General features: G+C 39.2%; 2 protein-coding genes across 2 annotated transcripts; one reads left to right on the forward strand and one right to left on the reverse strand.

The window, feature by feature from the left end:
• Positions 1 to 1,738: 1,738 nt before the first annotated feature.
• Positions 1,739 to 6,751, reverse strand: LOC122994456 (inner ear-specific collagen-like). Its single transcript, XM_044369154.1, has 4 exons — positions 6,310 to 6,751; positions 5,316 to 5,396; positions 3,583 to 3,663; positions 1,739 to 2,793 (listed from the first exon to the last, which is right to left on the reverse strand). The coding sequence occupies exons 1-4, from the start codon at positions 6,746 to 6,748 to the stop codon at positions 1,868 to 1,870; spliced, it is 1,527 nt and encodes a 508-aa protein (XP_044225089.1). The 5' UTR covers positions 6,749 to 6,751; the 3' UTR covers positions 1,739 to 1,867.
• A 7,029-nt stretch (positions 6,752 to 13,780) lies between these two features.
• Positions 13,781 to 27,362, forward strand: proca (protein C (inactivator of coagulation factors Va and VIIIa), a). Its single transcript, XM_044369155.1, has 10 exons — positions 13,781 to 13,933; positions 14,266 to 14,287; positions 14,452 to 14,532; positions 16,299 to 16,456; positions 18,651 to 18,675; positions 19,900 to 20,010; positions 22,256 to 22,396; positions 24,548 to 24,666; positions 25,770 to 25,887; positions 26,661 to 27,362. Exons 3-10 carry the CDS (start codon positions 14,463 to 14,465, stop codon positions 27,248 to 27,250), a joined length of 1,332 nt encoding a protein of 443 aa, XP_044225090.1. The 5' UTR covers positions 13,781 to 13,933; positions 14,266 to 14,287; positions 14,452 to 14,462; the 3' UTR covers positions 27,251 to 27,362.
• The last annotated feature ends 7 nt before the right edge of the window (positions 27,363 to 27,369 follow it).

Consider the following 27,369-nt stretch of genomic DNA (forward strand, 5'->3'; position numbering starts at 1 on the left):
TGGCAACGAAGTGTGCCATTTTGGCTGCCAGGGAGCTCAGCACAACATTGTAATGACCAGAACTGCTGTAGAGATCATGGAAATAACAGATCTGCTGGAAACAGCCTTAAATAGGAGTGCAAACAGTCCAAAAGAGTATACAAGCCTTAGAAGGGACATCAGTGAGTTTTCTGGATTGACCTGCAGACTAAACTCAGAAGTAGCTACCTACACTTGAATGGGTAATTAGGGATGAAACTTTACTTCAAAATTCAATTTTTTTGATAGAAAATTCAGCTTGGACTGTTTTACAAGTATTTTCTTGACCTCTTTGGACTGTAAAGGTGTTTCTGGCAGAGCTAACCTAAAGATTTACTAGCCAAAACTACACTAACCCAGGTTGTGGAAAAAAAAACAACGGAGAGTGGATGTTTCTGTGTGAGATGTTTCTTTCTTGTTGCTGTACAAATATGTCCAATGAGAGGGCTGTAAGTACTCTGAATCTGCTGTAAAGGTTGAAAACTCTACATCAGACACAGTGAAATATGAAATTTTCTGTATGTGACAAAAATAAAATGTCAGACGAATTGTGATCGACGCAACCACTTAGGTTGCAATTTAATTTGTTTTTTCTCAAGCATCAAATTTAATCCATCATCAACATTTGTAGAGAAGAGGTGATAAAAGTGCTAAAACTAACCTGCAAAAAGCTGCAAAGTGCTTTGAAGACATTTATCATTAGAGCAGGTTTGAATATCTACAGCCGACAGAAAAACTTTGTGGCTAGCTTGGCTAAATAGCCAATCATTAAAATAAGTGCATGATCAAATGTAGATATCAAGCTGGTACATGTAAGCCTACACGCATTTTCATATTTCAGTGAGTGCTGAATCATAGTGTGAGTGAATTTATTTCCACATTTAAAGGGGGGGGTAGTTTCATGCTTAATTTCTGTATCATATTTCTTCATTTCTTCAAGTATCTTTTCAGTTTCATCAAGTTGTTGTTTGGTTTGCAGAACTCCAACAAAATATCTTAATTTTTGTCTAGAATTTTGTCTTAAAACTTATTATTTATTATTATTTAAAAAAACAAACAAACAAACAAAAAAAAATTTCAACATCTTTCAAATAGAAGTCAGACTGTTTCAAGAATTTTTTAAAGAAATTAGTTTCTGTATCCTGAAACAGGAAAAAACATGGCTGTACTAGAGAAAAAACAACCTTGATTTGCATTAGAAACAGGATGAAATATTTTTACTGCTCCGGCAGATTTTCTTTGACTGAAGATCACACAGGTCCATTTTTAAAGTCTGCCGTCATGCTAAAGGCTCTGTACTCGGCTTTGAACTAAATCCTAAAATGCTGATGGTTTCAAATGTATAATGTTTACTGTATTTACCATCTTTCGTTAGTGTGTTCGCATGCAAACATTTGCTTATTGGACTAAAACCAAGCTACAGCTGAGGCTGATGGGAATGAATAGTTCTGCAGGTATTTGGTTATGAACCAAAGTATTGGACAAAGTAAAGTTTTGACCTGATGATGGTGCTAGACGGAAAGTCAGGATCAAGTTATTACAGTTCATCCTAAGGGGAACATGAGCATGTGTACCAATTTCATGGCAAATCATTGAGAAAAAAAAAAGATTGGATATGGAATCACTTGCTCGAATGTCATTTCATCAGAAAAGAGTCAGGAGAACCAGTTACATGACTTGTAAAGTGCTACAATGACTTCTCTGACAGAAAACTCCACCTCAAAAAACTGGACAATTCTGCTTCTCTACAATACCCCTCCTTTAAAATTTGCAGTTATAAACACACGGAGTGTTTGATTGGGTATGTGTGGATGCTTCATCTAAAACTTTGCCTCTGACTGGCTAGAGCCTAATGTGGTGATTGAGTGGTGGTTGCAGGTGGTGGACCATCCCAGCTGAAGTCTCCTTTCTCATAGTCCATTGGCGGCAGGAATTGTCGACCCACAGGGAATTCACAGGAGTCAGGATGTAGCAGATATCCTGAAAACGTGCTGCTGCTCTCATTGTCGGTGAACATGCCGTTGGTCATGGAGTCTTTCACCTGCAGCCACACCTGGTCTCCCATGCTGAGGTGGAGTACAACAGTCTGGCTGGTGGTGACCTGGTTGGTTCCTTCTGTTGTTTTGATGACGGGGTAGAAGTTGTGGAACAGGCCGACCTTAAGCATCCTGTTGGAGACTGCAAGGTGGAGGGAGAAGATGTAGGTGCCATTGACGGGGGCAGTGTAGATGCCCATGGAGGGGTTGAAATGCCCCTGCTGGTTGGTAAGAATGTTTGGGAAAGGAACAGGCCAATCTGGAGCAGGAAATGACTCGTTGAGAGACACAGAAAATGCTGATTGGATGGCCGAGGAGCAGGGCCCGGGCGGCCCCATTAGGCCAATGATGCCCTGGTTGCCCTTTAGGCCTATTGGGCCTTGTATACCCTGGGCACCAATGTCACCTTTGTCCCCTTTAGGCCCCCTTTCTCCTGGTCTCCCATCTGTGCCATCCTCCCCATCTCTGCAGTTACACAACCCCTGCTCGCCTCGATCACCCTTCTGGCCATTCATCCCAGGGGCACCGGCCATGCCCAGGTCACCCTTATCACCTTTAAAACCTTTAGGTCCCACAGATCCAAAGACTCCAGGCAGGCCTCGAGCTCCAGCTGGTCCAGGGAGGCCTTGTTGACCCGGCGGGCCCTGGACACTCTCACAGGAAGCAGGGCATGTCCCGGTTTCTCCCTGGGGACCATGTGGACCTTGGGGCCCTATCATTCCTCGGTCTCCTTTCTCTCCTGAAGACACAGAAACATTAACAATATTTGTATCAGAGTTTAGTATGAAACCCTTTTAACTTTGTTAACTCTTGATTTTCTCCCTAAATTTCCCCAATGGGGTTGACCAATTTACATCTGCAAAGTAAAAACTTTTTTTTATTTCTTAAAATATTTCTTCTTCTGTTTGGAGGACTATGGAGGTTGCAATTCAGGAGGCTTATCATGAGCATCTGCATCTCCATCCAGATTATCTTTTGGTGAGACTGTCCTTCCAAGCAAAATGAGACCATCAGTCATTTCAATGAATACCCAAAAACTACATACGTTTACATTCAAGTGTCAAAGACCTCTAGCGGCCATAAGGAATCAGGAGCAAAGGAGGAAATATTTCCCGTCTTCTTCTCTCCAAAAAGACAGGAGGTTGCATTGGATGGATAGCTCAATAAATCGCCAGACTTTTACATGGCAGAACATTGTTCACCTCCCATATCCTACAAACAAACAATATTCGTTTCATTTAACCAAGTCCAAACCAAGTCATTGCGCCTAAACCTAACTTAACTAAATGGGATCAGAAAACGTTTTTATTTTTTCAACAGTGATTTGTAACAGTTTTGGGAACAGACCATTGATGTCACCCTGCTGATAGTGGCATCAGATCAGAAAACACTTATATGTGTCCTTCTGGAGGGCAATTACAATCAGTGTATTTGTCATTTAAATTCTTTTTCTTTTGGTTGGCTTGTACATATGGGTGTTACAACACCTGTGTGTTGCTGCTACCTACAGAGAGTGATCTTAGCAGACCTTTGAAGCCTCGTTCGCCCTTCATCCCGGTGAAACCAGTGGCACCAAGCTGCCCCTTCTCCCCGTCGTCTCCCTTCTGACCTGTTAAAACAGAGACAGAAATGATGAGAAAAGACACAAACAAGAGGAGTTGACCTGCACTGAGATTAGCATATTAAATTTAGGTTTTACTGAGTGATACAAAAACTGACTATTCTTAGGTCTGTTGCTTTGTTTTAAAGATACATTTGAAGGTGGATCCAACAGCAGCAGAATGAGAGATACATAAGAAAAACATTGACTTGGTTGGTGCCTGATTTTAAACTGTAGTCCAGGAGTAGGTTTATGTTAAAAGTTAAAGAATGTATAGAAACAAAAAAGAAAATAAAAAAAAAACACAAAAAACTAAACCTGACCTCTTACAGACAAACCAATAAGTTTAAACATGATGTTATACAAACTGACAGGTACCTCATTGATTGGACAGCTTTGGTGATGTCACTCTGCATCATCAAAGCTATGTAGACCCACAAAGGAAAATTGAATTCTTGACAGAAGGTCATGTGCCACTTTACTGAACCTGATGTGTTTATTTATGGACCATTCACAGTGTAAAGATTGCCTTCTTGACAGTTGATGATCAGTGGATGGATGTAATAGTAGTAGTAGTTTTAATTAATGTAATATTACTTAACTTCAATCAGAAAATCCTATGCTTTCAAGCCACAAACTGCACCAAGACTCTGATTTTCAGTTGATTTGCATCCAGTTTAATCTGCATTAGAGTTGACGACTTTCACTTCAGCACAAATTAACCATTGAGTGAATGATTTCATTGAGTTTTTTTGTGATTAACAGAAAAAATATAGTTTAATTTCTTGCATTCTTCCAATTAACTGAATGCAAACCAAAGGCATAGTGCAGGTTAAATGAAAAACAGAGTGTCATCTCCTAAACCTATGGGGGTGTATACAGCTCATGTATGGAACTACAATTCAGTGTCATCTGAGATACTCCATCTCTCCTCTCTCAAAGTCATTGTCTGTGGTACAAAAAAAACAAGGCTCAGAGGTTTTATAGTTGATCTCCTTCAGCTAGACAACACTAACTTGTAGATGCTGTTGTTTCTTCTACCCAAATCCTTGATGAATGCACACTGTGATGTGCGCATTTAGTCCAAATCATAAGCGGTCTGTTGATTTGGCCATTTCATGCGGAAATGTTGCGGCAATTTAGCAAAATTGCAAGCTCTCTGCAAATACTGCAGAGATTGAACTTGCGTTTATTATTGCAATCACAAAATTGTAACTTCCTGAAAGGAACTGATGAATGAGCAGTTTTCACCAAGATAATTTCATGTTTCTACTAATAAACATTTATGACACCAAGAATATTAAAAATGTGCTACAGCCTTATAACTAATTCTACACATAGTGCCCGTAAAAAAAGTTTGACATTGTTATTCAGAATCAGACAAGAAGATGGAAAAAAAATCACAACAACTTCAGTGTTTTTGGAGGGTGATTTTTTCCCCTTTGATTGAGTGAGGCTAGCACTTTCCATTTGCATCCAGTCTTGGTGCTAAGCTAGGCTAAACACATCCTGGACCCTGGAGATAAAGCTGATATTCATCCTCTTATCTGACTATCATTGTTATGTTGTTACTGATTTATTGTAAAGTTAGGCATTAATTAGGGTGTTATTATGTATATTTTAACAGTGCAGGGACAGAGAGGTCTTGATGTGTTACTCACCCTTCATCCCCATAGGGCCTGTGAATCCTGGACGACCTTTGAACCCTGTCATTCCTCTTCTCCCCGGACTCCCAGGTTCACCTGTTCAAAAGTTAGTCAGGTCAGTTTTTTTTCAAAAACTCCTGGTAATACCTTCAGTTTTATAATTTTTTCTAATTGTAATATTAAAGTCTTGAAATCAAACTACCAAAGCTGACAGTGTCAATGCTGTTCTTCACTGACTCTTTAATTGTTATTATCAAAATCTTGCAGAGGCCAGTAGTTCTCAAATATTTATTTGTCATTCCCCATTTAGAAGCAGGAAAAACATCATTTCTCACATGAAAACTGAAGTACATTTTTATTATCCATTAACAATATTAGGAAAACTAGTGAGAAAATGTAAAAAAGTGTAACTTTGACATAACATTTTCTAATTCATGAAATGTTTGCATATGGAGCCTTGTGTCTTGTGGCTCTTGTTAACCTGAATCTCTGTTGTGTTGCTAGCATCAGAGCACTGTTATTATTCCTTCAAGAATCAGATTGGCTCTTGAGTTGCGCTCCATGTTTTTACACCTGGTCATGCCCCCCACAACGGACCTATGACCCTAAGTTTGGGAAACACTTACTTAAACTATGCCATCAACCTATTAAAAAAAGTGTTTTTGTCTTGACTAGTTCTAATATTGCTCTGATTCTTGAAACAAGTGAATTCATTTAGTTTCAGCTAGATGTTTGAGATATGAGTGTGTCAAAAATATAATCCACTTTTCAAGCTCATTTCCTGTCTGTTTTAGCAGAAAAAAAAGCTAAATCAATTTTTAATCATGTAAAGCCAGATTCAGGTCTAGTCCCACCTTGGACAGGTCAAACGAAAGCTGTTACCAGGCAGTGATCACAAAAACAGTTTGATGTCTCCATGTAAGAGAAGTCAAACAAAAATGAAAACAAAGCTGCTGCCATCCTGTTTTTCACCAAAATTCAAACAGGTAAATAGACGTGGTCTACATGCCTGAAGGGCCCCGGTCTCCACGGTCTCCTTTGGGCCCCACGGTGCCCTTACAGTGTGAGCAGAGGCAGAAAAATGGAATCTGGTCAGGGGGTGGCGGTACTGGCGCGTTCAGTAGTATGTCGCAGATTGCCGTATCAGGCATGGGGGGTATCACCGGGTCTGTGGCCCCCATCATCCGGAGCTTGCCGGAGCCTTCGCTCATGTTGCTGCTGGGTGGCCACGGTAGACCTGTGGGGGGCATCTGCAGGGGGGCACTGCGGGGGACGGGTGGCCAGGGGGGCGTTTCCTCAGAAGACTCATCTGAAGCTGGCCAGTGGTAGGTGTTGGGGTCCGAGGTGGAGCCTTCCTCTTCGCTGGACTCCACTGAGGGGCTGTTTGGTAGCAGCATGGCGGAGCAAAGGGAGGACAGGATGAGGAGTCCCAACAGCCTCCACAACATCTGGAGCAGGAGAGGAGGATCATGGGAGCCCGGAGGAAGGAGGCATGTCAGAAAAGGAAGGTAAGATAATTACGCCGAAAAATATATATATACATAATCTGCATCATTTGGTCGCGTCTTGAGTCCTTTTGTTCCTTTTTCCGTAAATGATTTTAAAAACTGCCACTTTCTGACTTGTTTAGCAAACTGACACACATCTCTGGAAAATGTTTTTGAAACAAATTGATTTGGAAACATGAAAAGGATCTCCTCAAACTGGCAGATTTTTGTTTTTTGGGAAATACATTTTTTAGGATTCAATATACAACTAAAAACATTGCACCATAGAGCTACTACTGCTCAGAAACTTCACAGGAATTAATCAACCAATATAAATCAATTTTGTGGAGTAATGCACTTAAACAGTGTGCAGTGTGTAAACAGATGAAAAGTCTGTTTTTAACCAAATTTCTATTATTAAATAGAAACCAGCTATTGAAGCATCACAGTTGCTCAGTGGTTTGCTCTGTTGGCTCAGGTTTCTATGATTGAATCCACCAGTTGAGAACTTCAAGACTAAGACAAAGATTTAAGAACTTAAAGACTTAGATTGATAAAAGAGTTGTGGATTGAAATTTATGCCACAATAGAACATTTTTGTGTCAGTTTTTTTGGTTTTGTTTTGTTTTTTAAAGTTTTGACACGTTTGTTTAATTTGTTCTCTGTTCTTCCACAAATTGTTCAGTCACTGAAACCCACAGATCAAAAAACTAAATAATATTCCTCTCTGCCTGAACTGCTCCCAAATATGAAAATAAAATCCTGAAGTGTTGTAGGAAAGACTCACCGCTCTGTCGGAGTCGTGCAGCATCGTCTGAACGAGGATTTGTGGGAAGATGAGCAGGGGTGAGGAGGCTTTGATCCATTTATAGGCCTCACCCAAAACAAAACGTCTTTCAGTGTCCGTCTCACCTGCCAGGCCCGCAGCGGGAGGGAGGGGAGGTGTGTCCTTATTGTCCTGCTGAAGAAGAACTGGGTCTTCTGCCTGCGACGTGACCTCCTTCACCATGAAACCGCAAAATACATTCAGAGCAGAAAGAAGAGACGCCTCTCTGTTTATCTTTCCATCGTTCTCCACCCTCCTCTGTGTCTCATCCTTTCAGGAAACAAGATTCACTCTTTAATCTTCCTTTTGCACAACCCTTTGCACAACTCTTCTTTATTCATCATCCTCTGTAAGAATATTTAGATCATTGTGGGCTTCTACCAGAAACAATTTTGTGCTAATAATGTAAATGAATTCCTTGATTTCCAGTTCTTTTTCCCTGCAGAGTTTATTTTTTATCAGGGAAGAAAAGTCTTTGAAAAAGCAATGAAATATCTGAGACCATAAAACCAACTAATTCTATGTGCAGATCCAAACCAACAATGTGTTCAACAAGTCCGTCTCTCAAACAGCTGGTCACTGTAGTTTTTTAACAAACAAACAGGAGTAAATAGTGCATTAGCTAGGGACTATTTTCAGTGGTGGACAATTGCACAATTGCTGCTCTAGTGAATATTTCTGGCAGCAGGACGGTGTGTGTGTGTGTGTGGGATTGAGTCAAAATAATGAGTCAGTGTGTGTGTTTATGCTGATGAAGGAACATGTCATACAGTGCAGTGATGTGGCTTACTGACATGTTTTTAATAGTTTTTGGAATGGAGGTCTATGGCACAGAGGAATAAGATATATCAGGCTTAGGGTACACACACAATAATTGTTAGTAGATCAGTTCATTGTTGGTTTAGATCTGCACATCTGCACAAGAAAAAAAAAATATCACTAGACTTTAACCAGATTTATGACATTATTCAAGTCCATCTTATTCAGTCCAATTTAGAGGTTCTGCTTCTTGACTTGATTGTTCACCGTTAAATGTGGGTGCTGGAGAATTAAAACCTCCAAAATGTCACACAGTTAGCAGCTTTTTTCAGCCTGATGACACAAGCTTTTAGACATCATGTAAAGACTGACCCAGCATCATATCTGATGTTAAAGTCAAATCAGACAGATTCAGTTTAAATCTGCAATGAGTGATCTGATTTTTTTGCACATCCTGTAAAAGACTGTAAGTTGATAAAAGCTTATCTCCACAGTTTAATCACAAAATACAGAGGGCAGCAGTCTCTCTCTGTTTTAGATCTGACTGTAAATGAGTTTGATATTTCATGTAGCTTACAGAGGTGTGAAGTACATCAATTCAAATTTTTCAGGCAGTTACTTCATTTGACCAACCTCACATGACCAACAATCATTCAGTCTCGAAAGAAATCAACATGTTTTGAGACTTTTCTACAGTAAAGTTTGATATTTCTTGGTCATTGTGCAGCGAACTGCCTCATTCTGTCTTCTTACTTACACTTCTACAACATTCCTAGAACAAAGTGAGTTGTTGTTAGAAATAGGCAGAAATAATAGACTCCACAATGGACAAAAATACCAGGTAAAGTGGGGGATTTTTTTCTTGCATTGTACTATAACTAGACCTAAACTAGAATATGTTTAACAAACAGCTCAGTTGGCGCCATGATACAGAAATCTAACACTGTGGAGGAACCCAGTCTTCACAATGAGCAGCCTACTTTTTTTTTAGCACGTTTCACTGCAGATGACAATCATTTAATTCTTTAACATCACCTCATGGGATTGTCTGAATACATGATAATAATAAAACTAATTATATTACATTACAAATCAAATTACAAACAACTAAAGAGAACAAATAATACATAGAAGACGCAGAGACATAGAAGACATAAACTTTGATAAACCAGTGTATCATTACACTCATCACCGGTTACTTAAATATTTATTTTAATACTTGTGTACTTCTGTTTTGTTTTATTGCTGAAGTAGAGGGATTTGAGAGCCATCTTCCCTCCCTTCACCTCCATCTCTCCATCTGCCATTCCCTCTCACTCCATTCTTCTCCACCTCTGTCTTTTCTTTTGTCACTTTTTGTGTCGATGTGTGATAAGAAGCTCAGACTGTAAACAGATCTCCTTCAGACGACTCGCTGTTGCTGCTGTTGTTACGCTTCACTTCCTCCTTTAGAAAACGAAATCACTGAGTGACTGAATGAATTCAACAAATCAGTTGATCAGTTAAGCTCTTTTTAACTCTCTTTAAAGCCACAAAAAATACATTCCCCTTCAAATGTGCTTTCAATGTACACAGTCATCTAGTGCAAAAATGCATTTAAAAGTTGTTGTGGAGTTTATATGAGGTTTCAACAGTGTGAGTTAGTCATATCAAGTGGATATCTGTATATCCACACTGTTACATGGAAGGAGGACTGTGGATAATAATGGTCAGTATGAACAGGAGGAATGATTACGGCCAGAAAAACATGTTCCAATGTTCATTAAGGCACCTGGATATTGTTTTAGAACAGACTTGAAAAATTGTGAACCTTGTGAAGTGGATGGATTTTCTAAAAATATGTACAGTACCGGTCAAAAGTTTCAACACACTTTCCCATTCCCTTGAAACTTTAGTATATATATATATATATATATATATATATATATATATATATATATAAAATATATATATATATATATATATATATATATATATATATATATATATATATATATATATATATATATATATATATTTCTAACATTTGATTGTAAAAAAAAAGGTACAATTAAACTTGTTTGAAATTTTGTCATGTCATTATTTTCATATGTGGAGCTCCCTTTGTGCTTTTGAAAATGAAATATAAAATAGTATCAATCAATCAATCAATCAATTTTTATTTATATAGCACCAAATCACAACAAAAAGTCATTTCAGGGCACTTTTCACATAGAGCAGGTCTAGATCATATTCTTTAATTTACAGAAACCCAACAATTCCCCCATGAGCAGCACTTGGCGACAGCAGTAAGGAAAGACTCCCCTTTAACGGGTAGAAACCTCAAGCAGAACCCGGCTCTTAGTAGGCGGCCATTGGATGATAATCCAATTCGCTGTAATTTCTGCGGACATGAGGATCTAAATGGTGCCATGTGGTTTCTTGACCACAGCATTGTTAAAAACCATATTGCTTGAAGTAGAAATCAGTTTTGCACCTTCAACCAGAAGCATCGACTATACATCCAAACCCATATCAGTCAAACTGCCCTCTGCAGACAAAAACACAAACCCTCTTTAAAGCAGTTCATGGAAGAGAAGGGAACAAACAGGAAGTTGGTCCAAACACAAGGCAGCAGGCGGCAGGCCAATTCTCAGACCAGCTCAGAAGAAAGGTATGCTTGGGAACATCACGCCCTCCCTCGCTACTTTCCAAAACGCTGTTAGTCACCCCATCTCCAAGTCGCCTGTGGAACCAGAGACGGCTCCTTTATGTCCTCAGGCAGCTTGTGTTCTGAAAAATCAAAACAGTCGAAAACACAAAGGTAAACTGAGCTGAGAGAACGAGGCTGTGGCACAAAAGAAGACAAGGAGATGAATACTTAACCTTAATAAGTGTCCTGGTTTCCACAGCCGGCGGCGCTCAGCGACACACCGGAGGCCGGATCAACGACACCTGCATTCCTGTTTGAAGGGTTTTACTGTTTATTGTGAACTGGTGAGGACAACCGAGGCTCAGTCAGATGTCAGAAATACAACAAACTGTCACCTGTGTCACCTGAGTGGGACAGGTCACGTTTTCACAGTGTCATGTGATAACCGTGTCACACATGTTGTATAAACATACTGTCTGTCTGAGACTGAAAGTTCATTCTTGACCTTGGAAACAGGACGTGACAAAATAAAATGTTCGTTTAACAGCTATTCTTAAGTTTTTCATTGTATTCATTGTAACATTCTCCATCAGTAGATAGCTGTTGTAGACGTTAAGCTTCTATTTCCATTTCTCTGAGCATTTTAAGGACTTTTGTTTTAAGCCAACATGGACCGAAGTCCTGAAAATGCTTTAAAAAAAAAATGAAATTTCCATGATAACCTGGCTAACAACATGTGCTGAGGAAGGTTGTGATAGAACTGAAAGCTGTAGAACAGCTGCTACATTGAGCTTGTGGTGAGATTGTTTTGTCAAATACTGTTTATCTGTCTGTAAATGTCTGCTGGTCAGTTCACCATTTCCAGGTCCAGACTGAAATATCTCAACAACTATTGGTTGGATTGCTGTGAATGTTTTTTCAGAAATTCATGTTCCTCAGAGGATGAATCTGACTGACTTTGGTGATCCACCAACTTTTCCTCTAGCGCCAACATGAGGTTGACTTTTTAGTTCTTCATGAAATACCTCAGCAAGTATTGGGTGGATTTCTCTACAATTCGGTTCACACATTCATGTTCCACAGAGGATGAATTGCAGTAACTTTGATCCTCTGACTTTTCATCTAGTGCCACTATATGGTCAAATTTTTAATTTGTTTAGCTCATGTATAGCCTCAGAGCTGTTAGCATGGCTGTAGATTCTGTAGTCTTGTTTAGTGTTTCCCGCTCTGATTTTAAATTGCTTGTCTCTGAAGAGGATCTTACAGATATAGTCAACAATCGTGGCTTCACCTGGACTCGCCTGATCAGCCTCATTCCACTCAGGTGAAGCATCACTGATGAAGACGTAAATGTGTTTTCAAGGTAAACCATGAAAGTTTAGGGTTAAGGCTTGTTTTTTTTCTGAGGTTAGATTAAAAGACAGTGGTTTCTGTGTGTGTGTGTGTGTGTGTGTGTGTGTGTGTGTTTGAGAGGAGGCGTATACTTGTCCTCTTTTCATCTTCATTTGTCTGTTGATATCATTCAGATCTCACAGCAGTTTTATTTGATACCACAGGTTTTATCTTGGGTGTGTTACATAATTCAAATGGAAAAAAGAAGCTGCATCAAAGTCCCAGAAGCCTCTTTATGTCTCATTATCAGCTTTTTTTCTGACCGTGTTTTTGTTACAGGTGTTTTCATAATGACTGGTGGTAGGCGGGGCTAAAGCCTCATCATCTGCAGCTCGAACACTTTTGACAGGTAAAGTCAATTTTTATTTGTGCAGCCCAATATCACATATCACAAACTTGCCTCAAGGGGCTTTACAATGTGTACAGCATAGAATATCCTCTATCCTTAGACCCTCTTGGATAAAGAAATACTCCCACAAAAGAACAAAAAATAAAACCCTTTTAACCCATTTTAAAAAATGGAAGAAACCTTAAAGAAGAACAGGATCCCTCTCTTCAAGGACAGACAGACATGCAATACATGTGTGTTCAGAAGAGACCAAAAGAGCAAAATAACAATATGGAAAATAAGGATGACGAAATTATTGATTGATGGATAACAGAACTTTAACCAGTTTGTATTGATGTGAAATCAATTATTTTTTAGATTAAAGTTACAGAAAACTTTTTTTTCAACGTCAGGAGCCAGAAAATGAGGCCGACACTACATCTTAAAACTGTCAAGACACCAAAACATATAAGAAGGAGTGAATTCCTGAGACTGAGGGGTGTTTCTCTTTTTTTTTTTTTTTCAACTTACATGTGAAGATTTAAAGCTGTGGACAGAGATGATGGTGTGCTCACATTTGAAGGGGATCTTGAAACATCTTGACACACGTTTCATTGCTCATATGCGCACTAGGGATGTGCAGAAAGCCTAGTATTTGTATTTGTATCTGTATTTGTTGAGGCAGCAAAATTATTTGTATTTGTATTCGAATAAAACTGGGAAGAGGCTTAAAAATCCTATTTTTGCTTTTATTACGCTTTTAATCCTGGAAAATTCAAGTGTTACAATAAAGGTTCATGAATAAACTACCTTACGAAGAAGATCATAGACAACTGTGCTGACTACTGAGCTACAACTTTACTCATCTCAATATTTGTATGAAACAAATATTTGTAAAAAAAAAACAACACTATTTGTGCTTTGCAGAATAATGTATTTGTATTTGGGCACACCCCTAATGGGCACCTGACTGATGTTTTAAGACACACTTGAACAAATTGTGATCCTTTAAGAAAATCTTTTGGGTAACGGGGCTCTGATGTGTTGCAGGGATGAGTGGGTGGAGGTTAAAGGGGAGGTGTGTGTGTGTGTTGGCAGACAGTGTTCAGCTGCAGACTGTGGACTCTCAGTAAACACTGATAGTTAGTCATTAACACACCAGACACAGAGCGCACCGTCGTCTCTGTCCACGGCATCGAATCTTCACTCGTAAGTAAAAAAAAAAAAAAAACGCTCCTCAGTCTCAGAAATTCACTCGTTCTTATATGTTTCAGTGTCTTGACAGTTTTAGGTCGTAGTCTCTGCCTCGTTCTCTGGCTCCTGACGTTCAGCTCATGGGGTCAAAGGTCGTAGAGGTTCAACCGGGGATCGCCTCCTGCTGTGTGTCTGTCTGGGGGCCTCTGTGTTTTCAGCTGAAAAAGATCAATAATCTAGAAATGTTTCGCTGACACTGCTGAGAGATTATTTAAAACATTTAAAACAATTACATAAAAATATATTACACTGATATGTTTGTGATTTTCTTTCTGTTTTGTCTCCAGTTCCTCCAGAATTCAACTTTCGGTGAGTCACGTTAACCTTCGCACCATCACCAAGATATGGATTATGAATATTAATATTTGTATCACTCTTACTGCTTTACTGGACACAGAGGGGTAAATACGAACACTGAGGAGAGGAGCTGATTGGCTCGTACCTTCATGTCTGCCTCGTCTCATTGGCTGCAGGTTTGGCCGACATGTCCCGCCTCGTCCTCTGTGTGTCCGTCATCGTGGCTCTGTGGTCGGCGTCAGTCCTCAGTCTGGCAGGTGAGTGTGAACGGATGGATTACTGAACGGGCTGATTTTTATTAACATGACTTGCTGGAAAGTCACAAAGCTCAGTTAAAAGTCAGGATCACATTTTAACTCCTGACCCGGATCAGAGTCTTCAAAATTCAAATCTAATATACAGCTGCAGCCAGCTGTGTGAAATCTGATAAATTGACTCAAATGATGTCACTTGAGTCAGCATCGTTTAGGACAGAAGATCTACTTGCATGGCTCTAGAAGTCAGTGGAAAGACACGATAAGACACATATTTGAGAGAGACTGAAGGGAAATAACAGAAAGAACTGGGGCTAGATACATGAACGATGTATACGCACAAAAAAACATGCAAACGTCATTTCCTGCACATAAACTGGTATTTATACACACACAATGTTTACACCTCACTCTGACTTCAGACCAGCATACACGTGTTTTTCTCGAGCGAGCTGAGGGTGATGAGATGAGGCAGAGATGAAATATAAGCTGAGAGACAGAATATTTCGGTAAAGTGTTGTTTTTTAAGTTTTAAGCTGCACTGATTGTGTGATTTTTTTTTTTTTTTTGCATTTACACAAAATGTCAATCAAAGGCACATTTTGCTGTTAATATTCTTTTTATTTTATCTTTTACTGTGACGCACCTTGAAAAGTCGGTTCAGATATGAGCTACAAACTAATCATTGATTACATTTCTGAGATATCACTGCTGACGAAGGTTTACAGTGCATGTGATGAATTTTTCTTTCTCCTCCCAAGAAAAACGACACAATAAGTCGTAATGTCAGTCGGCAAAAATGACCGTTAGTTACATTTGAGTGACAGATGCTTCTAGCAGATGTAATTATGACCCGCAGAAGTGGAGCGGTTCAGATGACGTCTATACAAGGTGACAAATTTCCAAATAATCTGAGGTGACGTTTAGATCCTAACTTGCAAAAAAGTGGACTTTTTTGCAGGAGACCGCTGTTCGCTTCCTGTTTCCATCTGTGAGTTGGGATAGTTTTTTGAAAAACGTAACTATGATTGTTGTGGCGTTTACTGCAGCCATGATGACGAAGGCCGCCTAACTTAAAGGAAGTAGTAACTACACCACGTTTCAAGTGATCATTTTAACCCAGACCATGATCTTTCCCTAAACCTTTGGGCCTAAACTTAACCAGACCTTAACCACAGTGTTGTCACATCATAAAACATCATTATTGTTTAACAGAGATTTGACAAATGATGTCCTGATGATTACTGCTGATAGAGGCGTCTGATTAGAAAACACTCCTATTGGTGGTTCTGGAGTCACATGGTCAAATGAGCTAGTGGTCGTTTAATTTTGAGGACTTGTTGGTGAAGACTTGTTGGTGGAGCAGGCAGTGAATTGAAATGACAACAGCTGGTTAATGGTGTCTTCATCCATTTATGGCTCATTGTGGAGTGAGAATGAGGCTCGTGCACATGCGTCCAATTCCACAATGATTGAGATTTAAAAAACAGAACCATATGTACACATGGCTTTATAAATCTGAACACATTTTTAGTCTTGTTCTATGTTGTGAGCACAGCAAACTACATTTTACTCACCTCCATTGCTTTTGGGTGGAGGCCTAAATCTCAAAGACAGATATATAGTATCAAAACCCAGATGAATAATCTCTCCACTAGAGGAAGGAAAGTATTTTTTCTTCTGTAATTTGGTTTAACTAACCCTCAAAGATGCAACATGTAGCAGCTTTAAACTAAAACAGTAGTCTTCTTCCTCTTGGGCTTGTACAGTGTTCTCAGACGCCCCGGAGGCTCACATGCTGCTCCGGTCTCGTCGTGCCAACTCGTTCCTGGAGGAGCTGCATCCACCCTCCAAGGAGCGTGAGTGTGTGGAGGAAAGATGTGACTTTGAGGAAGCCAGAGAGATTTTCCAAACCAGGGAAGCCACAGTAAGACGTTTTATTTCTGTTTGTTTCAGCCAGACTCCTTTCTGAAATAACTGAAAGATGCTTTACCGGGTAGTTTTTTATATGTTGAACTAAAAATTTCTCTCATTCACAAAAAAAATGTATATAAATTATTAATGTTTTACATCATTTATGACTATTTTCAGAAGTGGACTACATGTTTTCAGCTTGATTTCAGTTCATTTCAGAACGCTGTGAAAAAACTCTACTTGCAGAAACATGAGAGCTGCTGCTGCAGATAAATGATCCAACATGCAGGTTGTTCTCTAAAGTCTTCTTGGTGGCACATTCAAGGATGTTCAGCATTTATTTGTTCATGCTGGTTGCTGTTCTGCACCCGACTCTGAAATCCCAGATGTCCGAGTTACCTTGAAGGTAGCATTAAAGAAATGCTTTCAAGGTCCTGTTCATGACCTGAGTTTACTGAATGTTGATGGTAATTCATTTATTTGCAGCAGGTTTCTGCGTGAACAGCTGCCTGGAAGGTAGAAAATCCATCAAAGAACTGATAGATGATTTGGAGAATGAGTAACAAGGATATGAAGTATATTTAGTATATTTTACTTCATGTTCAGGCAGCTTTAACCTTCTGTTCATATCTCATATTTGCAGCTGTTCACTAAAGCTGCAACTAATGATTATTTTCATTGTTGATTAATCTGATGATTATTTTTATATTCAATTGATTAGTTTTTTGGTTTATAAAAAGTCTATATTTTGATAACTGTTTCCCACAAACCAAATATACTGTCATTGAAATCAGAAAACATTCACATTTCTCTCAAAATGACTTCAAATAATTAATCGATTATGAGAATAGTTTGGGATTCATTTAATAGTTGGCAACTAATTGATTCATTTAATTGTTGCAGCTCTACTGTTCACCTATTTAGCCCTCAAATAATCTTGCACATTGTTGTTACGTGTTTTTTGTGATTTGCCAAACAGTCTATCTTCTGACTAGAGGAGTGTTTCATAAAGCAGGATTACCACCAGAACCAGGCTTATTTATTTAAATCTGTCTTATTTTTGTGAAATTCTGTTTTATAACAGAGGTTTAAATAAGTCTGACCTACGATTACAGTGATAAGTCTGTCTTGAATGAGCCTAAAAAACTGAAACAGGATGTAATCTGTTTCATAAAGATAAGTGATGAGATCAGACTAATTCAAGTTTATTTCATGAGTTTGAGACATCGAGCACAGGTCACATCAATTCACAGTGAAGGAAATATACATGGAAAGACAAAACTGGTGATGTTTGCAGCCACAGAGCAGCAAATACTAAATATAAGAATTTTTCACCATGAGCTCTGCTTTTCTGAACCACCTGAGGGTTTGTATGGAAGTTTTTTATACGCGTTAGGAAATGTAGTCCGCTGTTAATCAGTGTCATTACCATTGACATGTTATTACTGGATTAATGTTAATGGTTACAGTCTCACCAGTAGGGCTGTTTATTCAGTCAAACGTTATAACGGATGTTTGTTGACGAGACTGAATGAGGAGCAGATTCAGGCCTCATGCCGAGTGAAAGGCCGGCTTTGGATATGTGAGAAACTCCCATTAAACAGAAACTCTGGCTGCTCTTCTGTCTGCAGTGGATGAATATTTGTTGGTCCTTCATGTGATTTTCAGTATTAATGTGAAGTCAACAGTTCCTGATCCCTCCAGACATACATTAAGGCATATAAAAATACTCTTAGAACAATAATGTGTGTCTGATATGATTTCCCCACCAAAAAGCAGACGCACTTTAAGATCCTTTTAAATGACATCGACTACTTCTGACTCATTAAAAATAATACACTCTATGAATATGCAAATATATTTCATTTCAAATGTTCTCCTACTTCACTTTAAGGTTATTCTCAGTGCTTGTGCACTGGAGGCTTCAAGTTTCCACATCACACTTGTAAGTTGAATACTGGACCATGATTGGCTCTAAACTAGTTGTGATGTCATAAATCCTGTTTGTAGGCCCGCCCCTAAAAAATCAGATTTTTCAGTGAGCTCAGGGAAACTTTCCACTTTCAGCAGATGAATGTGGAAATTAACTCACTGCACGTAAATCATTCTGCACAGTGAAGCTCAAACATCAAACTAAGGAGCAAGAAGAAAAACTTTTTTTTTTTGAGTGGAGGGAGACTTTAACTTTTTGTTTTGTGTGTTTACAGCTGGAGTTCTGGACGGTGTACACGGGTAAGAAAAGCTTCTCTTTCAGTATGAAACACTGAGCCTCCTCCTGTATGACGTACAGTACAACATAAAGTATGTTTCTGTCCACTTGCTTTTATGTCCATTAAAAAAGATGAGTGAAATTTCCAAGTTTTCATAAAAACTGTATTTTCTGTTGTGTAAATGTTTCTGTAATGATAGAGAGAAGTTGTGAGAAAGCCTGATGCAGGATCTGCTGCTTCTTCTCGTATTTCAGCAGAGTAATTATCTGGCTCTGATTCATCAAAGAGAACAAAAATTAAAGGTTGGGCACAGAAGAGATGTGCAGCAAGAGATGCTTGAGAGGACAGGAGGAGAGAAGAGAGAGGAGCTCCCAGCTCGGAGGCTCATGTGCTTGTGGAACAAACAAACAGAAGTTTGGAGAGAGGCAATGTTTATTAGAACAGCTGCAATAATCAGTAATCTTATCAGCAGGACAGAGCTTAGTAAATTCATTGAGACAGAAACTGACCCACCGTGCATAGTCAGAGATCAGATATGAATCAGATCCAGGACCGCATGTGAAAGTGTGGGTGCGCTTTATTTTATAAGTCCTTTAATTTTTAACTAATTTCTTAGAAATCTTCTGAGTAATTTGCAGGTATTTCATGGTTATTCTTTAGGACATTTTGCAAAGACAGTGCTGCAGTTTGGTACAAATGTATTAACTAAAAGATATTCAGTTTTCAGTGTGTATTTTTGTGTGTCAATCGATATATTAGCATGTTAGGGTTTTCCAGAAATTTCCTAAAAGTAGCTGCTGTGTAACTGTTCATTCTTAGGACATTTCTTTGAAAGAGTTATGTACTATTTTAGAATATGGGAAATGTGCTCATTACAGAGTTTTTAAGAAACAACCTAATGTGCTAAAATGTAGTTTGACACACATAACTACCACTGACAACTGAGTATTTTCTGTCAGTTAAATAATTAACCGTTAAATACCTGCAAATTTCCAGGTAATTATAATAAAATTAAAGGACATGTAAAATAAAGCATTACTGAAAGTGTCAAAAATCTTATATGAAAAAATCTGATTTGGTTTGTTGACACTTCTGTGAAAAAATCTGATCGGAGTCACTTGGAGGTAAAAAAAAAAAAATCGGATTTGGGCCACTCAGCATGTAATGTGAACGTAGCCTTATTTTGAGCGGCACCTGCAGAGCATTGTGGGAAATGTATATTCATTTTGACCTGGCTGTGTTTCAGATGGGAACCAGTGTGAATCCAACATGTGTGTTCATGGAGTCTGTGTGGATCTGTACCAAGCCTACAGCTGCAACTGTGACCACGGATATGAGGGAAAATACTGTAACCATCGTGAGTTTGTGGGTTCTTTCCATTTAGCAAACATGGCTCCTCGTGTCCCTCACTCACATCTATTCCTCATCTCTCAGCTCCTCCCAGCAGGGATACGAGAGAGAGACGGGACGTCCTTTCTCACAACATGTAGAAATAATTAAGTAATAGTAACACAAATAAAATAAATTAAATCTGTTCGTGACTGAAAGAACAGAACGGACATGAAGGAGCAATAAAAACAGCTATAAATGTTCCAAATAAAATCTATAATTAGCTTGTGACAGTGATTGAAGAAGTATTCAGATCCGTTATTTAAGTAGAAGTCGAAATACTGTCGTCTAAAATACTTCAATACAAGTGAAAGTCCTGAATTCAAAATGTTACTTAAGTAAAAGTACAGAAGTATTATCATCAAAATGTACTTTAAGTATCAAAAGTAAAAGTACTAGTTATGCAGATTTATCAAATCTTTACTGTATAGCTGAGTCTCAACTCCTTATTTTCTCAAAACGTGAAACACTGGTGCAATAAAAATATTCCAGCCTGTTTTGACAGCAGATTAATTTGTCAGTGTTTTCTAAAATCAAGTTTAATTTATCATAATTGTAGTGCAGCAACACATCTTATACTGTCACAGGTTCAAACAGATGGAGGAACTCTTTCTGATTCAGAGCAGATTATTTTTCATATTTTTCATTTGTTTTAAGAAAATAAGTTTGTTTTTTGCCAGAGTTTGACTGAACTACCCAAAACTACAGTAGCTCCATCTCCACAAGCTGCAACAGTCAAATGCCACCTCCATATTAATAATAATAATAATCCAAAAATAAAATATATACTGTATATATCACTATGAAATTGGTGAGTTCTACAGTTCTTTTCCTTTTGTTAATCACAGTAAATTTATCTGAAAATACTTGTAATTTATTTTTTAATACAGGGCTTTTACTTGTATTATTATACTTATTATGTACTTGAAGAATTTTTATACTTTCACTACTGGGTGTTTCAATTCATGTTTATCTTTAGAGTGGACATGAAAGAGAACCAGCTGCTCCAAATCATCACAATTTTCTACTGTTGCTTTCATACAAGTGTTTTTCAATGTGATAAATGAATAATCCTCTAAAACTTGTATATACTCATATAATTGTTATATGTAAGAAGTTCTGTTCTTGTCTGACAAATGTTTCACCACTGCAAATGTGTCTTAATGGTCCATGTGATTGGTTACACGTGTACGCAGAGGTGGAAAGTACATTTACTCAAGTACTGTATTTAAGTACAGTTTTGAGGTACTTGTACTTTACTTTAGTATTTCCATTTGATGCTACTTTATACTTCCACTCCACTACATTTCAGAGGGAAATATTGTACTTTCTACTCCACTGTATTTATTTGACAGCTTTAGTTACTTCTCACATGTCTATGAGTTGTTAACAGCTCCACCAAATAGTGATTTTTCCCTCTAAACTTCTCACATGCTTTCATTTCAATAAATGTTCAAATGATCCAATATTTCAGCAAAAATCAAAGATTAGAGAAAAAGTCCAAAAACTGAAAACAGATTTGTGTATCAGAACTTTGTTTTTTCTTCTTTCCTCTCCCATTAATCATCTCACCACCCCTCAGATTTATCTACTGAATCTTTGGAGGAGCCCGACCCCTAGGTTGGGAACCACTGGACTAAACTAGCTAACTGTATATAAAGTAGTGTAAACTAGCTCCACCTCCAGCAGCTACAACAGTAACATGCTGCTCTAACACTGATGCTTCACTATTAATAATCTAATGATGTCATATATAATAATATATCAGTCAGAGGGACCAAACCACTACTTTTACTGCAATACTTTAACTACATCAAGCTCATAATACTTATGTACTTTTACTGCAATACTTTAACTACATCAAGCTCATAATACTTATGTACTTTTACTGCAATACTTTAACTACATCAGGCTCATAATACTTATGTACTTTTACTGTAGTAGGATGTTTCATGCAGGACTTCTACTTGTAATGGAGTATTTTTACATTGATGTATTGGTACTTTTACTTAAGTGAAGGATCTGAATACGTCTTCCACCACTGCTTGTGTATCACACAATAAATAATCTCTAAAATTAGTTGTTGCTAGATTTCTCTTACAGAGGATCCACCAGTCACACCACAACAACTTTGCTCCTACTAAAACTTGTGATGATACACTGTATATGTGTAAAAGTTGATGTAAATATGCCTGTCGTCTGTTATTTTTCAGTTCAAACAGCGACTAACTGCTCTGTCAACAACGGCGGCTGTGACCACGAGTGTTCAGAGAGTGCAGACGGCCTGAAGAGGACCTGTAGCTGTGTGAATGGATACACACTGGACGAAGACTCCAAGAAATGTAAAACGAAAGGTGAGAACATGACATTTAGTTCAACTGGTGTCAATGTGGACGTCAGGTGAGTATCGCAGTGCCTGTTCAAAATGTGCCTGTTCGGAACGGGCCGATTGGTTGGCCTCCGGCCACTGATTCAATGCATATAAAAATTAATACAGTTGATGTGAGGTGTGAATGTATACACTCATCAGCCACTTTATTAGGTACACCTTGCTAGTACGGGGTTGGACCCCCTTTTGCCTTCAGAACTACCTTAATTCTTTGTCGCATAGATTCAACAAGGTGCTGGAAACATTCCTCAGAGATTTTGGTCCATATTGACATGACAGCATCACGCAGTTGTTGCAGATTTGTCAGCTGCAAATCCATGATGCGAATCTCCCATTTCACCACATCCTCTACTGGATTGAGATCTGGTGACTATGGAGACCAGGATGGATCCATGTTTTCATGTTGTTTACACCAAATTCTGACCCTACAACCTCAATATTGCAGCAGAAATCAGACTCATCAGACCAGGCAACATTTTTCCAATCTTCTGTTGTCCAATTTTGGTGAGCCTGTGCCAATTGTAGGCTCAGTTTCCTGTTCCTAGCTTACAGGAGTGGTGCCCAGTCTGGTCTTCTGCTGCTGTAGCCCATCAGCTTCAAGGTTTGACATGTTGTGCATTCAGAGATGCTCTTCTGCATATCTCGGTTGTAACGAGTGGTTATTTGAGTTACTGTTGCCTTTCTATCAGCTTGAACCAGTCTGGCCATTCTCCTCTGACCTCTGCCATCAACAAAGCATTTCTACCCAGAAAACCGTCGCTCACTGGGTAGTTTCTCTTTTTCGGACCATTCTCTGTAAACTCTTAAGATCAGCAGTTTCTGAAATACTCAAACCAACCGTCTAGCACCAACAACCATGCCACGTTCAAAGACATTTAAATCACCTTTCTTCCCCATTCTGATGCTTGGTTTGAACTTCAGCAGATTGTCTAGACCGTGTCTACATTCCCAAAATGCATTGAGTTTCTGCCACATGATTGGCTGGTTAGATATTTGCGTTAACAAGCAGTTGAACAGGTGCACCTAATAAAATGGCTGGTGAGTATATACACCAACAATATGAAAGAAACTGACATTCAGTTATGCACAGATGATATAAATAATAAGTACTCTAATCATAAATAAATGGTATTTTTCATTTCAAATAGCCTAAAATAAGGGATGCATTTAAAAATGAAAGCTGCAAGCAGTGTTGAACGGGCCCTCACACCTCCACACACCTACACACCTGACAGTACACATTTCAATCAAACTTTGACCAGGTCATGTGGGTCAAAAGACTTTACTTTTCTAAAAATAGACTTGATGAAAATTGGGAAATTAATTTGTTTTACACACAAACTCATCAAGAGTTTTCAATTTACCAATTGAAATTCAAGTGAATGGGCCCAAAACTTGCATGATTTTGATGACACAGGTGTGAGCAAGACAGACATGTCACTTCAGAAAATTCTCACACCGTTGAGATTTGATGTTTCGCCATGACAGAGGAAGTTGCTATAACTTTATCGTAAATGCTCCAGTGTGCACCAAACTTCTCCCGGCCTGAACACGTCCACATGACAATATTCCATCAGTGATGCAAACTGGCTGAATAGCGCCCCCTACGAAATTTCAGTGAAGCAGCCCCAGCAGCAGGCATAATAGTGAACAAAGTAAGTGATGTTTATCTCCTTCTTGCACTGTCTGAAAACAGGCCGGGTCTGAAGACATCTACATGTCCGTGACAGAAGACCATCAATTGCATTGCGGCCTGATGGCAAGGGCCTGTTCAACGCTGCTTACAGCTTTATTTTATTTTAAGATTTTTTTGTATCTAGTTTGTGCTCTCAAATTACTTAATTAGTCCACATCAATTAGGAATTCATACTCTTTAATTACTTTATTCATGTACAGAAACTCTCTAATTTGTATTTTTTATGTGTAATGTTGTCTCTGCTGCATCCAAAGGGACAAAAATCTGTTATTGCAGGTTTAAACATGTTAAAATGCTGATAAAGCTTCCTGTTATATGTAGCTTAATTTGTGCGCTTGAATTATAAATTTGAGAGCAGTACTTATTGGGCTGTGTAAATATCAACAATGGAGAGATTAAATGAACCAAATCTCCCTGCAGGTTTCTCATCCTGTGGTCAGCTGCTGGTCGACAGGTCATCGTACACCGAACCGAAGGACGGCCTGCAGCCCTGGATGGTGGGAGGGGAGGTGGGCAAGAAGGGGGAGAGTCCATGGCAGGTAACAAAGTTTTACTGTCACTGCTCCTCTGAGATGCAAACAGACGGGAAAACTAAAGTACAACACACACTGGACACTTCACACACAGTTTCGTCATTTATGTCAGTAAAGGTGCGTTTCTGAAAAAGGAAGTGATGTTGCGTTTCTGATGCGGGTAATTAATAAATATTATTCAGAGGAATCACAAACTGTAAACTGTGTTGGCTTTGTAGCCAATTTGACAAAGTGGCCAAACTGTGTAATTACAACGTCTGGGTAGGTCACGCAATGCCATTGGGCCCAAAAGGACTTTTTCCTTCACATAATCATAAAGGAAAAGGAGCGGCTGCAAAATGGTGGATACATTTTTTTGAGCGTCACAACTTGTTGAAACGACCCATTGGGTCCAATAACATTTGGGAAGTCTAGAAGAGCTCCGACGCTGTATCCAGGTCTCTTTAGAAATCCATGCTTCAAAACAGAAGTCCACAAACCAACGGGTGACATCACGGTGGCTACGTCCACTCAGCATGACAACATGATGGGCTGTAAACTTTTACAGATTCTTGTCTCTAGATGACCTAAATACTTAACTTTGAAAGGACAGCTTGACACAGAGCTACTGTTTCCTGCTCCGACTGATGCTCTCAGCTCTGGTGTTAAATGCAGTGACGTCGGCTAAACTCCTGTTTAAACAGTCATACCAGTGTCTCTACCGTCCAGTGTGATCGACTCTTCAGCTGTCAGCAGCCAATCAGGAGAGACGCTCAATGCTGCGCTTGAATGTTATAACTGAACTAAAACCATGAAGCACACTTTTTATTTCTCTGACTTTGGAAGTCTGATGTTTTCACATCACAGATGACAAACAACAGCATTAAAACACGAGTCTTACAGGTGAAACATGAGACACATGTAGGTGTTATATCAGTTTATTGTTGGACATCTGCGCTTGATTGTAGCTGCAGTAACTGGGCGGAGACATGAATAATTTTTCTCATAGCAGGCTGTATTGAAAAAAGAAACAAAGAGTAATTTTGTTTAGTATGTAGGCCTATAAGAACTAAATGTATAGTGCAAAAATAATAAAAAATGAGGTTCTACAGGAGTGTTTTTGTGTGCAGGTGCTGTTGCTGAACGCAAAAGGGCGTTTTCACTGCGGAGGCGTCCTCATCGATGAGAGTTGGGTGCTGACAGCTGCTCACTGCCTCGACAATAACCTGAAATTCAGTGTACGACTGGGTGAGTTTCAGTCTGCAGACACTAAAACACTCAAAACACTGAGCCAAGAATCCATGACATTATTATCAAAAACTTTATTACTGTTATTAAATCTCTGCAGCAAAACATGGCTCAACGAGCCTCATGCAAGAGCCGTGTATTAACAGATGGTTTGTCCTTCTTCACGGGGGGGGAAAACACTATATTTTTCTTCCTGCAGTCTCTCAGTATCATGTGACAGTGTAACATCACCTACTGTAGGCTGTAATATGGTTTCTGACAGCAGCGAACTCAAATTCTTCTTTTGACTCTTTGGGAACATTTTTATGAGACTTAGCAGAAAGAAAACAACATGTCCAAATGAGCAACATACAAATTTGTGCCGTTATTTGTTTGTTGAATTCAACTTTGAATAGTAAACCTCAACAAATCGTTAGGTGTAGAAAAATATTCTTCCATGTGGCCCAATGTTTCTCTTCACTTGAACGGCTCTATGCCTCCTGTCACCTCCTCTGGGATAATCAATTCATGAAAAGAATGATTGAGTAAACAAATTAAGTAGTTTGTAAATGTTCTTAATACATACAAGAAGCAAATTAGGTCATTTGTTCTCTCAGAATTATGAATTAATTAAAGAATTAAGTGCACAAATTATTTCTCAAATTTCCCCTAAATTTACCTGTAATTTTCCTGTCTGATTTTGTTGAACCTTTAAAAAAATGCTGAATCTCAGTTGCATAAAAGAAAACCTCCTCCTCCATGAGGATCCAGAACTCTGTGATCTGTCTCTTTAGGTGACTACGAGCGCTTCAGAGAAGAAGGCACCGAGGTGACTCTAAGGGTCAAACGAACCTTCAAGCACCCAAACTACTACAACAGAGAGATGGTCGACAACGACATCGCCCTGCTGCGTCTGGAGACTCCCGCCCCGACCACAAAGTACATCGTCCCCGTTTGCCTGCCGGGGCGCAAGATGGCTGAGCGGGTGTTACACCTGAACGGAACCATCACCGTGGTGACCGGCTGGGGCAGTGACAGCCTGGACAGCAACCACTACAGCTCGGCACTCAACGTCATCAAAGTGCCGCTGGTCAGCCACAGCATCTGCACCAGCCAGATGTCCCATAACATCTCTGAAAACTTCCTCTGCGCCGGGATCCTCGGACAGAGAAAGGACACCTGCAAGGGGGACAGCGGCGGACCGATGGTCACCCTTTACCGAGACACCTGGTTCCTGGTGGGCCTGGTGTCCTGGGGCGAGGGCTGTGGGATGGAGGACAAGTTGGGCATCTACACTAAGGTGTCCAACTACAACGACTGGATCAACGGAGTGCGTGAAGAATGGGACAGAGCTCATAATCCACAACAACCCCATGGTGTCTAAACCCACCTCCAACCCCAACAGCTCACCTAGTTTGGTCTGTTAAACCCACATAAAGGCCCTCAGTGCAGTAGGAATGTGACACGCTTTGTTAAATAAACTGATTTACTCTCAAGAGGCTT

Source organism: Thunnus albacares, chromosome 12 (assembly GCF_914725855.1).
Source record: "Thunnus albacares chromosome 12, fThuAlb1.1, whole genome shotgun sequence".
Classification (NCBI taxonomy): Eukaryota; Metazoa; Chordata; class Actinopteri; order Scombriformes; family Scombridae; genus Thunnus; species Thunnus albacares.

Coding starts and splice junctions, on each gene's coding strand:
- LOC122994456 (XM_044369154.1), bottom strand. CDS start 6,748: ATGTTGTGGAGGCTGTTGGGACTCCTCATCCTGTCCTCCCTTTGCTCC. Junction 3,664..5,315: donor AGGCCCTATGGGGATGAAGG/GTGAGTAACACA, acceptor CTGTTTTAACAG/GTCAGAAGGGAGACGACGGG. Junction 2,794..3,582: donor GGGCGAACGAGGCTTCAAAG/GTCTGCTAAGAT, acceptor CTGTGTCTTCAG/GAGAGAAAGGAGACCGAGGA.
- proca (XM_044369155.1), top strand. CDS start 14,463: ATGTCCCGCCTCGTCCTCTGTGTGTCCGTCATCGTGGCTCTGTGGTCG. Junction 16,457..18,650: donor TCCAAACCAGGGAAGCCACA/GTAAGACGTTTT, acceptor GTGTGTTTACAG/CTGGAGTTCTGGACGGTGTA. Junction 22,397..24,547: donor CAAGAAATGTAAAACGAAAG/GTGAGAACATGA, acceptor ATCTCCCTGCAG/GTTTCTCATCCTGTGGTCAG.